At 39.7% G+C, this 13,635-nt stretch overlaps 2 protein-coding genes and 1 long non-coding RNA gene across 3 annotated transcripts in view; 1 reads left to right on the forward strand and 2 right to left on the reverse strand.

Annotated features, from left to right (window-relative positions):
• il17rel (interleukin 17 receptor E-like) overlaps positions 1-8,768 on the reverse strand; it is an 11,975-nt gene extending 3,207 nt beyond the window's left edge. The window contains exons 1-11 of the mRNA XM_032505149.1: positions 8,392-8,768; positions 7,093-7,120; positions 5,500-5,649; positions 4,093-4,199; positions 3,578-3,692; positions 3,321-3,365; positions 2,272-2,411; positions 1,925-1,996; positions 1,767-1,821; positions 1,492-1,655; positions 849-893 (exon numbers count right to left, since the gene is read on the reverse strand). Coding sequence (XP_032361040.1) covers positions 849-893; positions 1,492-1,655; positions 1,767-1,821; positions 1,925-1,996; positions 2,272-2,411; positions 3,321-3,365; positions 3,578-3,692; positions 4,093-4,199; positions 5,500-5,649; positions 7,093-7,120; positions 8,392-8,505 — 1,035 coding nt within the window. The 5' untranslated portion in view covers positions 8,506-8,768. The remainder of the gene's footprint in view (positions 1-848; positions 894-1,491; positions 1,656-1,766; positions 1,822-1,924; positions 1,997-2,271; positions 2,412-3,320; positions 3,366-3,577; positions 3,693-4,092; positions 4,200-5,499; positions 5,650-7,092; positions 7,121-8,391) is intronic.
• The window catches only part of LOC116673054 (uncharacterized), a 21,738-nt gene that overhangs the window by 3,300 nt on the left and 4,803 nt on the right, over positions 1-13,635 (reverse strand). Inside the window, exon 2 of the long non-coding RNA XR_004327722.1 lies at positions 9,616-9,623. This is a non-coding gene — a long non-coding RNA (uncharacterized LOC116673054). The remainder of the gene's footprint in view (positions 1-9,615; positions 9,624-13,635) is intronic.
• The window catches only part of LOC116673046 (protein phosphatase 1H), a 22,979-nt gene continuing 21,972 nt past the window's right edge, over positions 12,629-13,635 (forward strand). The window contains exon 1 of the mRNA XM_032505150.1: positions 12,629-13,239. Within this exon, the coding sequence (XP_032361041.1) occupies positions 13,004-13,239 (236 nt within the window). The 5' untranslated portion in view covers positions 12,629-13,003. The remainder of the gene's footprint in view (positions 13,240-13,635) is intronic.

The following is a 13,635-nucleotide window of genomic DNA, read 5'->3' on the forward strand; positions in this document are numbered from 1 at the left end:
TGGTTACCATAGTAACATTGCTGTAAACGCGTGATAATACACTGCGGGTTGTCCTTATATAGAAATAAACTAGCGTGTCAGACAAAATGCTACAAAATGCATTATTCACAAACCAAGGCAGTTGATTGCAATCTATATTCCATTTTCTAGCTTGGTCAATTTGTAGCTTATGTTGACTAACTGGCGAACCAGTATCTGGCTTCCTGTCACAAACAGCTAGACTGGCTATGTCCAAATGTAACAAAATCCGCCTAACATCACCTCTGAAGCTTGCAACCAGATAGACTTAAGGAAGTTAATGTAGGCTACCCAGCCAAGAAATAGTCCGGCACAAAAATCCCAATAAAATTGCAGCATGCAATTTGTCCTTTGGTTTGATTTAAATAAGTTATGACATGTTAAATATTGAGTTTTCGAGGTTTTGACGGGTCAATTTTGTTACCCTTTGACCGAAGTAGGTAAGCTATTTTTATTTGAGCAGAGCTAAGTTAACCAGTTGCTTGCTGTAGCTTTATATTTAAGGTACGAACAAACATGAGAGTCATATTAATCTTCTCATCCTACTCTAAGCAAAGAATAAGTATATTTCCCAACAAATTCAATTATTCCTTGAACCTAGAGCCAAGTTATTTGAGCTGAACCCAAGTTCTGATATGCTGCCTTCATAAAACAACATTTGCACAGTTGCCACAGCAGGTGAAAAGGTCACCTGATTGTAATCTGACATGATAGTGTCCACATTTGACTCCTAGTCATATGTTATGGTAACAATATTATGATTTATATCAACCCCATTGTTTCTCTACAGTGAAACTCCTGAAGTGCCAAAGGGAAAATGTGATCATTACCTTCATGCACAGCTGAGGGTGTGGATCCACTTTAGAAAATGATATCTGTAAAGCAAAGATTGATGAAATAGTTATTGACAAAGCAACACTTTAAGTATTTAGTTTAGGTCAGACTGACTAGACTCTATAGGGTTTTGTTTGGGTTCAGACTTAGTTTCTTTATGGGTAAGCTGGATTTCGTCTATTGGCTATATAGAGAATTCCCTTCTCAAGTGACATGGCCTCATGTGTTGTCCAATGACGATCTCCAATCAATTTCAGTTGTTCTAAACAATTTCAGTTCCTTTTAAGGATTTACACGTGCGCAGGCTCTCCCTTTGTTGTTGCAACTGCACTGTTTGCAGCAAGTGTTAGGATAAGCTTTACTGTATTTGGGTCTAAATCAACATTTACATGAGCTTACGCTTGATGTTCCAATGTAAACACAAGATCTTTGACATCTTGCCATGTGTACAAGATGAAACATATACATAACATACATATATACATTTTTCCTCTGTATAAAGTGGGCTTAGTCATTGAGTGAGACATTGCCCAAATTAGTTTGTACTTTGCTTATCACGTAAACACCACCTTCAAGTGATTATTGACCAGAAACCTAGCAAGGGAAACACAACTGTGGTTTCAACATTGTTGTGTGTACCTTTTCTCTGCTGACATTTTGGTAGGCATGAGGCAAATCCACACAGACACCGTCCTCTCTTTTCTGACACAACACAACCACAGCAGTCACTGGACAGACGGGCTTCCATGATAGAGTCTCCTCCAGTGGGTCAAAGTTAATGCCAGACCACAGGTCCTCGAGACCTGCGAGCAAGGGAGGTCACAATCTTTTATAAATCATATGGTATCAGTTCTGAAAAACTACAGCAGTCGCTTGGTTCACTTTTTGTGACTAAAAACAATCAAGGAACTCACGGTCTTTAAAGGGGCAGACCTGGACTCTCGGAGCATCCATCACAGTTGACCAACCCTTTAAAAGGAATTTATTTGCAAAGTTCAATCCCTTTTCTTAGAAGTGATCGTAGAAACAGGTAAAAAGTGCTCATAACCAGAAGTGTTGGCAGAAGCTTTACCTCAATGCAGAGACAGGGCAAAGGTCGGGAGTATGGGAGGGTGGCGTTCTTTACGGGTTCCCCCTTCTTTATCTGGAAGGTAAACAAAGCTTTACAACAGTAATCCATCTTTCTTTGGCATGCATGTTTGTAAGCATGGGTTTCTGTTTGACGATTGTTGGGGATTCCTGAGTCAAATGAAGCCACATTTCTTTTCACTGGCAGATTCTGTGAGAGTTCCCAAAAGGTTACTGAGCATCCCTACTAAGACTGTTCTTTCATGAAGTGGTGAATACTTATTCATATATGTATATAGCAACACAAAAAGTCATTCTGATTCTCAGTTTCCAACAAACTGAGGGACTAACCAGTGTGTTGGCCCCTGTGCCAACGCAGATGAAATCCTTATGGCACAGACGGAGGTGGTAGTCGTGATCTTCCAGCATGTTTGACACAGTGACACTCAGCTCCTTCCTCTCTGGGTTTACATCATATGATATCCTACCAGCTGAATGAGATAGAGATCAATGTTAGTGAGAGATTTCCATCTTGGTCATAGGTACAAGTGAGTGTTATGGTTTGGGTGTTATATCTTGTCTTGTATATGTTCTGTTTCATTGTGATAGTTTTGTTTTCTGTGCAAGGTTTGTTTAGTTTTACTTCCTGCCTTAGTTTTCCTACCCTTGTGATTGCCTGATGTCTTTCACCTGTTTCCCAGCCCGTGTGTAACCTGCCTCATGTTACGTCATTACCTTCTGTATCAAGTCTTTGTGTTCCTCTTGTCCGTTGTCAGATTATTGTTTTCCTGTTATGGTGTTCCATGTCACAGTGTGTGTTGTCAACCCTGTTTCTTGTATTCTGGTTATTGCATTTTTTTGGGAATTCTGCCAGTTTCCGGATTTTGAACTTCTTGTTGTGCTTTTTGCCTGCTGGATTTTGGGACTCCTTGTTTGTATGAACTCTGCGTTCTAATAAATCCTCAACTCAAACTTTCTTTTGCCTTGCCTGCCTGCCTGCTCCCTGTGTTTGGGTCCTCTAATCCCCTGCATCCCAACAGTGAGGGCCAAAATTAGGTTTCCAGCCTCAGTGTTGGTACCAGCTAGGGGCCACAAAATAAATCTGAGGGTTCAGAAAAACAAATCTTCCTGGCTTATGTTCAATCTTTGCTTTTTTCTTGTTAAATACTGGATAGTGTTACTTCTTCAGGCCTCTAGAATGAATTCAAACAAAACAATCCCAGTGGAGAAAGTCACGCTTTGATTTAACTGCTAGGGCTAACTGACACATGCGACCTACAAGATAGATTTGTTTTAAAAGCTTAATGGGCAAAAAGGTTGCAGGCCACTGGTTTATAATACTGTATGTTAGACAAAATGATGCATTGCCTCAATGGTTTAAGAAACAAACAGGTACTCACTGATGCATTCTGGGACATTATTTCGCAAATCTTCATTGGTGCATTCTGTGGACAAAGGTAAAAAGGACTACTGATTGCCATGGGGATTTCAATCAAGTACAAGGACATTTTTGGGAGCTTACGCAACACTATTTATTGACTTAAATTATTTACAATGTAATACAATCCATCTTCAGCTGTTTGATTTTCTATGTTAACACTTGTCCTCCCATGAGTGTGTGTTTGCATTATTGTGCAAATACGGCACATGGTCTCACCTGGAGCGTCATAAGTTCCTTTCCAGGTCACATCACAGTAGTTCGGCACAGTTTTCACTGTCACTTGCACATATTGGCTTGGAGAAATGTCGGTGCAATCATTCTCAACTATTACCTTCAGGAAAAGGGCAAATAAAAACACGCACTGTCACACTTCTGCCGTTTAGAAATGTCATTGTGGAAACTGTACTGTATGTGTATCAACCTAAAAAAAAAAAGACTTTCATTGTTAAATTAGAGCCTGTCCTAGTCTGGGTTTTGAGAGTTTCAAGTTTAAATAAGATCTATAAAAATGCAACAAATATCAGAATGATTGCCTTTTTAAACTAGAAGTCATTACTTATCTGTCATCTGACATTTTTCTGTCTTTATATGGAAAAATTGTGTACTTAAGAATTTGAGAAATGAAAGCCAACTCAACAGATGTTACAAAAAATATCTTGATTAATGTTTTGGCAATGTCATTTTGTCTTCTTTTTTTTTTAAATATACTCTAACAGAAAAGTTTACAGTACCTGCTTTCCAGACATTCTTTTTCTTGACGCTCTTTTGAAGGTGAACATTTGGCAGTTGACCATCATCCCTGCGGTGGCGGTGCAGATGGACACACCATGTATGGACTCTGGAGAGAAAAAATATATCAAAGTCAGAAGCCAGAAGGTGGGTTGAAGGCACAGTGGTCAAATACAAACACAATGTCACTCTTGACCAGCTAGTTAATCATTCGTGCCTTTCAGTGTGACTCAGCCTAACTTTGATGTCATACAGGAAGGAAAAGTATGTGTCAAATTATATTGCCGGAGTGGACTAAAGTATCAATCAGGATCAAAGGGATTTCCCCATCTCAACCCAGGCAATAAGGAAATCCGTAGAAATGAGTATACTGTGCTGCAAATATCTGCCAGCATGTGAGTTTTGGCCTACACCTTATCAGAAGTGCAAAATCAGGAACAGAAAACGGCAATTGATACAGCCATGACGCAGAAGCAGAAGCCTCATGGAATTATCAGTCATCATGCAAATGAGTTAGTTTAGTAAATTAGACTTCCTTCACTGAATGTCATTGGTCATTTTCCCCAACACATGTAAATGTATCATCAAATGTGTGCATTTGAAACTTACTCATTATGACAAAGTTGAATAAATTGAGTTACACCTTCTGTCAGTGTGAGGGTAAGTTATGAAGAACATACTAGAATTCTAGAAAATAAATTCTAGACAGTGTGAACAGCAGGCAGTCACTGATAGTAACATATAAATACTGCAGGCTAGGGGCCCCATTACTGTGTAGACCCTATTCCTACAGCAGTCATCTGCATCACCGTATCTGTAATGGGGTAATGTAAGGTGTTTTTAGGTGAAACAAATTCAGTTTTTAAGGTGGCTTTTACATCTTTTACGTCATGCTGATGACATTTGTTTGTAAAAAAAATAATTGTTGCATTACTTAGTATTGCTCTGTCAAAGATTGACATTTAAACAACTCCAATTCCACAGCACACTGTGGTTTAAAAGGCAGCCAGTCTACAGTTTGGATGTATTTACTGTCCATTGACAATTAACTCTGCAAAACCCAGCTGATCCCTGGCTAATCAATGGCTAACCTTCGAATGTCTCGTCTTACGGTGCAGGCTAAACACGTATTACAAGAATCTGGTGGGATGTAGTTCACATTTTAAGGTAAAACTGTACAATAGCTTCAGTAACTACATACATGTTCCTGTTAAACCCAATTAGTCACATAGGAATGTCTCAATCTGTCATTTCAAAAACCACTTGCTTATGTGGTAACTGTTCATTACAGAACATTTCAAAATGCTCATTGTGAAAGAAAGGTCAACTAGATGAACAACTTAGTGGCAACCAAACTGTTTTTCTATATGAAAGCATTTTAGAAATATAGAGTTGTAACATTTACATACTAGTGAGTTGTAATGTGGTTTTGATTCTGAGGCGTAAGGAGCACTTCTGCCTCCCTTCACAACTCAAGACTGTGGAGAGGCTGATGTTGTGGAACACAGAGGACGGGTTGAGACCTTCAGCGGGGTCCTGACACGGAGGAGGAAACCAATCTACACGGGACAGGGACAGAGAATAAATATGTATCACACATCATCTTTCAGGGCCCATACTGACACATACTTGATTAATTAGAAAATACTGATGCAATCATGTTGTCCTGTCACAGAACAGTAAGTCATACCAACATTTTTATTATGTTCTGGTTGAGTATTTCTCCTGTCACCATCCCAATAAAGTGTCACATTGTGTGTATGCTTCCACGGAAAGAGACTGCCATGTCAAATCAAGCATAAACTGTGCTTTCCAAATGTGAAAAAAATCTTTTAGCTGTGTGTTTTGTCTTTTTCTATTCTTTATTCAGAAGAGCAAACAACAGCATTTCCTCCATCATGGTTTGTCATGCACTTAACATATCACGTGCAACATCAAGATTCTTCTTTAGATCTTTAAATACACACGTTCTGGGTGGGTTCTGCTCAGTTTGTTGACTGTCAGTTGTGCATTGCATGGCAGGGTTAAAATAATATATCAGGTTATTATTTTAATTGGATGTACTTCAACTTCAACGTTGTGTCCCCGAGGGGCAATTAGGTGTGCAGCAAGTATAAACACATACAAGACACATAAATCCATAATATATAATAACCCAAGTTCTACACACAGTCCAACTGGAATACAAACGTAACAGTACAAGGACAAATAATACCAGTACAAGACAACAACATCAGCATCCATTACATTACATCACCAACCCCTTTTATCAACCTTATTGACATCCTCAACACATAGTCAACAGACTAGAATATGTAACCAACCAAGGAATAAAGAAAGAAAGAAAAGAAAGAGGACAAAATGAGGTAGATAAGAGATCAAAAAAGACTCCTAAGGCAAAGGCTGCAGGTATAAAGGAGTACTTGTACCTGTTACTCCTTACAGATAGATTTCTTAGACAGGAGCCAGGCGACAAGGACTGAAATTCAGGGAATAAGGGGTGGGAACTGTCGGAGTGAATAAAATTAGCTTTCCTGACTATCTGTCCATGGAACAGGTCTGATAATGTGCACTGTTGGACACCCAATATATTGTTGCTCATCTGCACAACTCTGTTTAGTGCAGTTTTGGACTTGATGTTAAGCTTTCCAAACCAACAGAGAAGGGAGAAGGTCAGGACAGATTTAAAATAAGATGGGAATCATGAGGGACATGTTGACATGAAACTTGGAAAGTTTCATCAGGCAATACGGGCTCTGCTGGCCTTTTTCATACCATATGAGAGGTGAGGCACTCTTCAGATTGATTTTCAACAATGGTTTATGTTTCAACAAGTTTTATAGGCTTTTTCAACCCTGCCTTAAAGGCAACTCTGAACACTGAAGGAAATTTCATAGGCAACCTCACTAATTTGTATTTATTTACTTTATTGTGCAGAATCATGTCCTGTTTGCATGCATGAGTGCAGATGTGATGTAGCTGCAGTGTATGTCTATACTCACTGTCGGGCTTGGTTTTGCAGTCAAGGCCCTGCAAGGAGAGAGAGAGAGAGAGATAGAGAGAGAGAAAGTAAAACACAGTGTTACTATTCTCTGTGAGTCCTTTTGAATAGGTAGTTTACATTAATAAAGTCATTCATAACAAAGTGAACAAAGGTAACAGCTCTCCAGATCGGGGGATTCCCGTACAACCAGGAGCTTTTTACATCCTCATTGCTCATTTAGGTAAAACACTACCTGTTTGTCTTTTTGATGCAGTTTGTCGTGGTCAAACACAGCCAAGCGTGCGGTAAACCTATTTATGAATGAATTACTCAACTTGTCTTTAATGTTTCCAGCTGCAACAAGAGCCTGCGCCAACCTTATATGATTTTAATTTGCAGACAGCATTCACACAGAGTGCATCACCAGGGTCATCAAGTGCACTTTGCTTAGGCTCACTTCCAAAACTTTGTAGAATGCAACCTTGTGTATTTATCAGACAGGAAATATGCCCTGTGTTCATGCACCAGTGATGACTGACAATATGTAGGAAGTGACTTCAGGGCTTTTTTAAATGTGGTAAATACTCCAATTGTTCTTTATTTAGGAGGTATTGTAAACATGCAACACAGAGACGTAAGAGAGTTCATAAGTCTGAAAGAGGAGTAATGCTACGGTAGAAAGGTGAGTGTGTTATCTAATCAGTCTCCACCAAAGTACATTTGCAGCTGGTTTGATTTCCTTCTTGGGCTTGAGTAAATGGTGAGTTGAGTAATACTGTATAGGATTTCAAGAAAAATACTATAGTCTTTGTGGACTACACACTAGCCCCCTTTAAATATGCCTGCTGCCCTTTGCATTATGTATCCTCATACAAATGGTTAAGTCACACAGGAAGAGGTATGTGTCATGCATTGGCTCACTAGAGCCCTTTCCCCTGAAAGAGTGCACAATGGTTGTTACTTGTAGAATAAGTTGTAGCTATACAGGTGGTGGTGGTAGTAGTAGCAGATAACTTATGATAGACATCACATTTCTTTTAACTGTTGTGAACTACACAATGAGCAGCAGTATTATTGTATACTATCAGTAACCTCATCAGCAGTAATATGAGGAATTTGTGTGGCGGCGCTTTCACTAGCTGCGGCCCGGAGGCTCTCTAGACCCTCTAAACTGTATTTTGTTGCATTGTACCTGTACATGTGTAATGCCAATAAAGTTGAATCTAATCTAATCTAATCTAATGATAGAACTATATTTACAGAGGCAATCTGTTTGTGTCTTGGTTTGTTTTTAATGTTGCAAAGGATGCAGTTTTACCTGAGAACACCTGGTACCACATTTCTCTATTCTCTCCAGTCCTGAGTTTTCTTCTGCAGCTCCATTCAGACCCAAACAACAATGAGACATCAGCAAGGCTGCCCACACGATCATTTTCACCAGAATCAAGCACCAAAACTTAGACTTCTTCTTCTCCTTGCTGGGTCCTGCAATCAGTTACTTTTGCTGCTTCTTCTTCTTCTTCTTTTTTATATTGCTATTTGTTTTGTTTTTTCCAGGCCGAGGGGATGAGTGGCAGGGTCAGATGAGGCTTGGCCTGATGTGACAGGTAGTTGGATGGTGAGTAGACTCTTCTGTTTATGTTGTCTTGAGTGTGGTGATATCCAGTGAGGTAGTGCACTGGGGCTGAGCCAAGCACACTGAGTGAAACACGGCTGGTGAAAAGAGTGGATTTAAATATTCCTCAGAGGAGGCGGGCCAAAAGCATTTCTCTTTTTTACTCTTCAGCAACATACAAGTCACACTACACATCCTCATTTTTTCTATGTGTATTGTATTTATTGATTTTGTTTGATAATTATGACACACTTCAAAATAACAACGCTGATTGGAAATAGGAATCCTAGCCCCTGCGCCTAACACACACACACACACACACACACACACACACACACACACACACACACACACACACAACTATTGCTTCAATTAAAACTATAAAATTCCAGGGCATCCTTCCCTGAAAGAACACATTTTTAAATTTCTGGGAAATACAACAATCCCAAGTGATGACGGAGATATGGTGGCTGAAACTTGATCCATGGATGACTTTCATTATGTTGTGTTCACCCTGTTTGACTTTTTTGAAAGCCACAGGACAAGAAGGTACGTTTGACGAAATGGAGTTTTGGAAGAGCTTTTGGGAAAGGGTAGTTGATGAGCTGGTTATGTTTCTGTAAAACAAAAATACTTTCATCCGAGCCGTAAGTTAGCAATAACAGTGGCCCCTGACATTTAACTCCCCCACAAAGAAAACTTCCTCTTGGCATTTTGCTATAATTGCACGCATGCCCTAACATGGGCAACACACTGTGGCGTTGAAAGGACTGTCTTGGATTGTAAAATTTGACGAGTTTGCACATGTTTCTTTTAAAGAATAATTTCTTTAACTTGCCATCACTGATTATTTTTGGGTGCTTTTTAGGAGCATCTGTGAACACAATTGACATATAGCAATTTATTACCAAACCGTTTCTTATTTACACAACCAGCTGATACAGATAAGCAACATTAGCCTTTATGTTGTGTTTCTGGCCAACTGGCAAAGTCAAATATTTGCTCTGCTCAAGCTTTTAACCTGAGTGACCTAACCTAAGTCCTGAGGGAAGAATCTCCAGCTAGTGGCTCACTGTGTCTGTCTGCTGTTTGGTGCAGAGTAGTTTGGTGTACAGCGGGTTTTTTCTGTTAAAAACAGCATCTGGCTTTGGCCAAAACAACACAATGAGAGCATTGAGAGAAAACCCAAACCCTTTAACCATTATACAATCATTTGACCTGTTTTTGTGCAACAGGTCAATGTGCTTTAAGTCATTCATTCAGTGTCTTTATTCTTAATGTTTTGTTCGTCTTTTTATAGTGTGCACCACCTCTTTCTATTACTAAAGCACATCAAGCAACAGCTCTCACACTACAGAATTTCCTATCTTTATTCATTAGAACTACTTGTTCTGCCAGAAGCGGAATGTTACAAAGAAAAAAACAAAAACAACCAAAAGGAATGTCTTGAGGCAATGTAGGAACTTCCTAATCCCTCTGATGCTGCGAATGACAGGGAAGAAAATCCCTTCTAATATAATCTCAGGTTATTAGAATGTCTGGAGTGCATTTGATTAATTACAACACGTGAGTCAACAAAGGTAGAGATATACATTACAAAAGTCTGTTTGGCTTTTCCAAACAGCGACCATGCAGTACCAGTGAAGCACACAACACTTCACTTGTGTTTATTGTCAGACACTGCACTTCTTTGAAATGCCGTGTTGTGCAATAACATCAAAGCAAGACCATTAAAGAGTTCAGGTAATGGGACAAGTGAGATGATCTTTATCATGCACAATTGTATCTTTACATGAACATGATGTAAATCCAAAAACATTATCCAGCTATGTTCCTATTGTTGTTCCTAACCCTTAGGAAAAAGACATGCCTGGCTTGAATTGAACCAATTACATAGATAAAACAAGACACAAACAATGTCAGAGAGTTGTCAATAAAGAATCAATTGGTTCCTCAATGAAAAGTCAAAGAATATTGATATGACAGACCTGGAGCTATTGATATAAGACCTATTCAAGGTAGTATTTCTTGTTATTATTTCGCAGAATAGCACTATAACACAGCATAGCTTGAAGGATTTCCTGAAATAACACTGTAACAAAAATCACTTTGGTACCTTGCACAGTCATTGAGTTATCAGGTTAAACCTGTTGTGTAACAGCTCTATCTACTGGGATTGAGTGAGTATTACAACACTCACTGTTTTCCCCACAGTCATGACATTTGCTATGGGTTTCTATAGGTCATGATAAAGTTATAAATGTTAGTAATTAATTAATAATTAGTTAATTTTGTAAATCATTAATAACGTGGTTCTTCCACTGTGATGACCTGTCATGTTTGTGGGAGTAAATGTTAATAAGTTGTGCAGCTCTTCTCCCAAATATAAGTGGTCATTGGAGGGGCCCACCTAGCGAATTAAAGAAACTATGCTGGAGAACATTATGTACAGACATATATTTTATTAACAGATAATAAAAACATAACCCTATAAGTTATTAACCCAATTTAGGAAATACAAAATAGTTTCCTAGGTATTATTTTTTGCCTTTAACGTCAAACAAAACAAAAGTAATAAGTATTATAAGAGTAATACTTTTTATGAATAATCATAACAATAATAAGCAGTGTAATATGTTTATAACATATGTATCAATGATTAATAATAATAACACAGTAAAAATAACATTTTTTTTACATTTATAAAACTAATTATTTCCATTGTATTACAAATTGAAATGTTTCCTCTTACCAATAGTGTTCCTCGGCTGCTTATTTGGGACAGATGGGCCTAGCCTTTATAAAGTACTTTGGAATAGGCTACAGGAGACGCCCTCGGGTGGCTCCCTAAATTTCCTCCACAGGGATTTAAAAAAAAAAGACAAACTCCTTTTCCTTTTAATCATCAAAATAATTCCTGACATAGCCTCTGCCAACCGTCATGTAAGTGTGGTATCAAGTGTCACATTGTACTATAATATTTATTTCGTTTATTATGACATTATTGTACAATCTAGGGGCAGGGTTTCTACAAAGACTGTTAATATTAATAATATACAGTCTATGGGTTTCTATAGCTGGTATAAAGGCTTATCTTTAACCTGCTGTCAGACGCTGTAAGCTGCTCATCCTGACCACAGCACTCACTGTGAGAATGATCAATCTTTGCGGCTCCTACACTGCAAAAAATATCAGTCGCATTTACTGTAGTCCATAGGTGTAGTTTACGGGGGGGGGTTATCAAAACTGGCCTGTTCAACCCACTCCAAAAGACTATTTTAATTTCTTTTACACAAATAAAGACATTTGCAATATAAATTGATGCAGACAAATTCACCAGAATGATTAAAATTCCAATTCTAATTTTGCTCAATAGTGAGGAGCTTGCCCCCCTCCCTCCCCCCTCCCCCCAATCCTGAACCCAAATTTACGCCCTTGCTGTAGCCTACTGAGCGTTGAAATCTTATTTTACATTAATGAGTTAAAATGTGTTATAATAATGTGACGTTAGTCATTGTTAGCGTTAACTATTAACTCGTCGTTATTACATACAAGTAATTTGGGGCGTGGATGGAGTCTAACAACTCAATAGGAAAACGTGCTTCATCATCTCAACGTCATATCCCTCCGCCAACCTAACTGTTACTGAATGACGGGCAGGGTAACAAGTTAAATAGTCACAAAATACATTATGAAGCTACAATTAATGGAAATTTCAGGAACCCTAAAAAAAGGTAATTTGTTAACTAAATATTCAATAATGTAAACTTGTTTCCAGTGTAGTAGAGCAGCCTGCTGTTTTCACAATAAAGCTATCTTAAAATAATGACTCTTTGCCACTGTTGTTGCAGTTGATCCCTGAAAATCTCGAAGGTCACATCACTGGGCATATTATAATTTGTATGCTTTTAAAATTCAATAACTCCATATGAACCTGGAGTCTATACGGAATTAACACTTTTTGCAGTGTGCATCCATGGTTGCATCACATGACCCGTTAATCTTCTCTGTATTTCCGCGTTCACGACGGCCGATCTGTTATCAATGACTCTCCGTGGGTGTGCAGGGTTTTACCTAATGCATATCTGTCTACATCACCCCTCTCCTCCTGCTGCTGTCTCCACGCTGAATGAATGAAGCTGTGACCATCTGAGGTTCTCCTCTTCCTCCTCCTCCTCCTCATCCGTCTCCTCCGTCTTCTTCTCCATCGAGCCTGTCGTCGACCCGCGCGGCCGAGCTGGGGGGGAATCCGGGAAAAGGCAGCCGCGGCACCTCGCACCGGCCGACGGACACTCCGCCGCGACGCGCCACAAACATGCTCACCCGGGTCAAGTCCGCAGTGGCCGGGTTCATGGGCGGTATCATGTCCGGGGGCAACTCCGGCGGAGTGGGCAACACTGGTTCCGAGCTGCCGCTGAAATTCCCATATATGAGACCCGAGTTCCTGGGACTGTCCCTGGATGAGATCGAGTGCTCCGCGGACCACATAGCTCGGCCCATCCTCATCCTGAAGGAAACAAGGAGATTGCCGTGGGCCACCGGATACGCTGAGTAAGTAACGGCAGCTGCCAGGTGGCATCACAGTGGCATGCAACGTAAAGCATCAGCGTTTAGTCTTGTTGAGGCCCATGTGCTTGCATGAGTCCATCACAACAGTTCATCTCACTGATTCGCTCCGAAAGCAGGCAGGTAGACCTATACACACTCCCTACACACTCTTAGGTCTTAGGACCTGCACCTGTTGTGACTGACATCCATCTCCAATGTGACTGTGGATCCATGCAGCATCCTTTTGTTCTCCATGCTTTGTGTCATATTTACACTGACATGGATGAGAGCATTCATCCAACTGATCACACCACCCAGAGAGCTCAAGCTGGTATTCACGTGCAAGAGGATGATGCACTCTCTAATGTACCAGCAGCATCTGGTTATTAGTCAACAACT

Source organism: Etheostoma spectabile, chromosome 23, assembly GCF_008692095.1.
Source record: "Etheostoma spectabile isolate EspeVRDwgs_2016 chromosome 23, UIUC_Espe_1.0, whole genome shotgun sequence".
Taxonomy (NCBI): domain Eukaryota; kingdom Metazoa; phylum Chordata; class Actinopteri; order Perciformes; family Percidae; genus Etheostoma; species Etheostoma spectabile.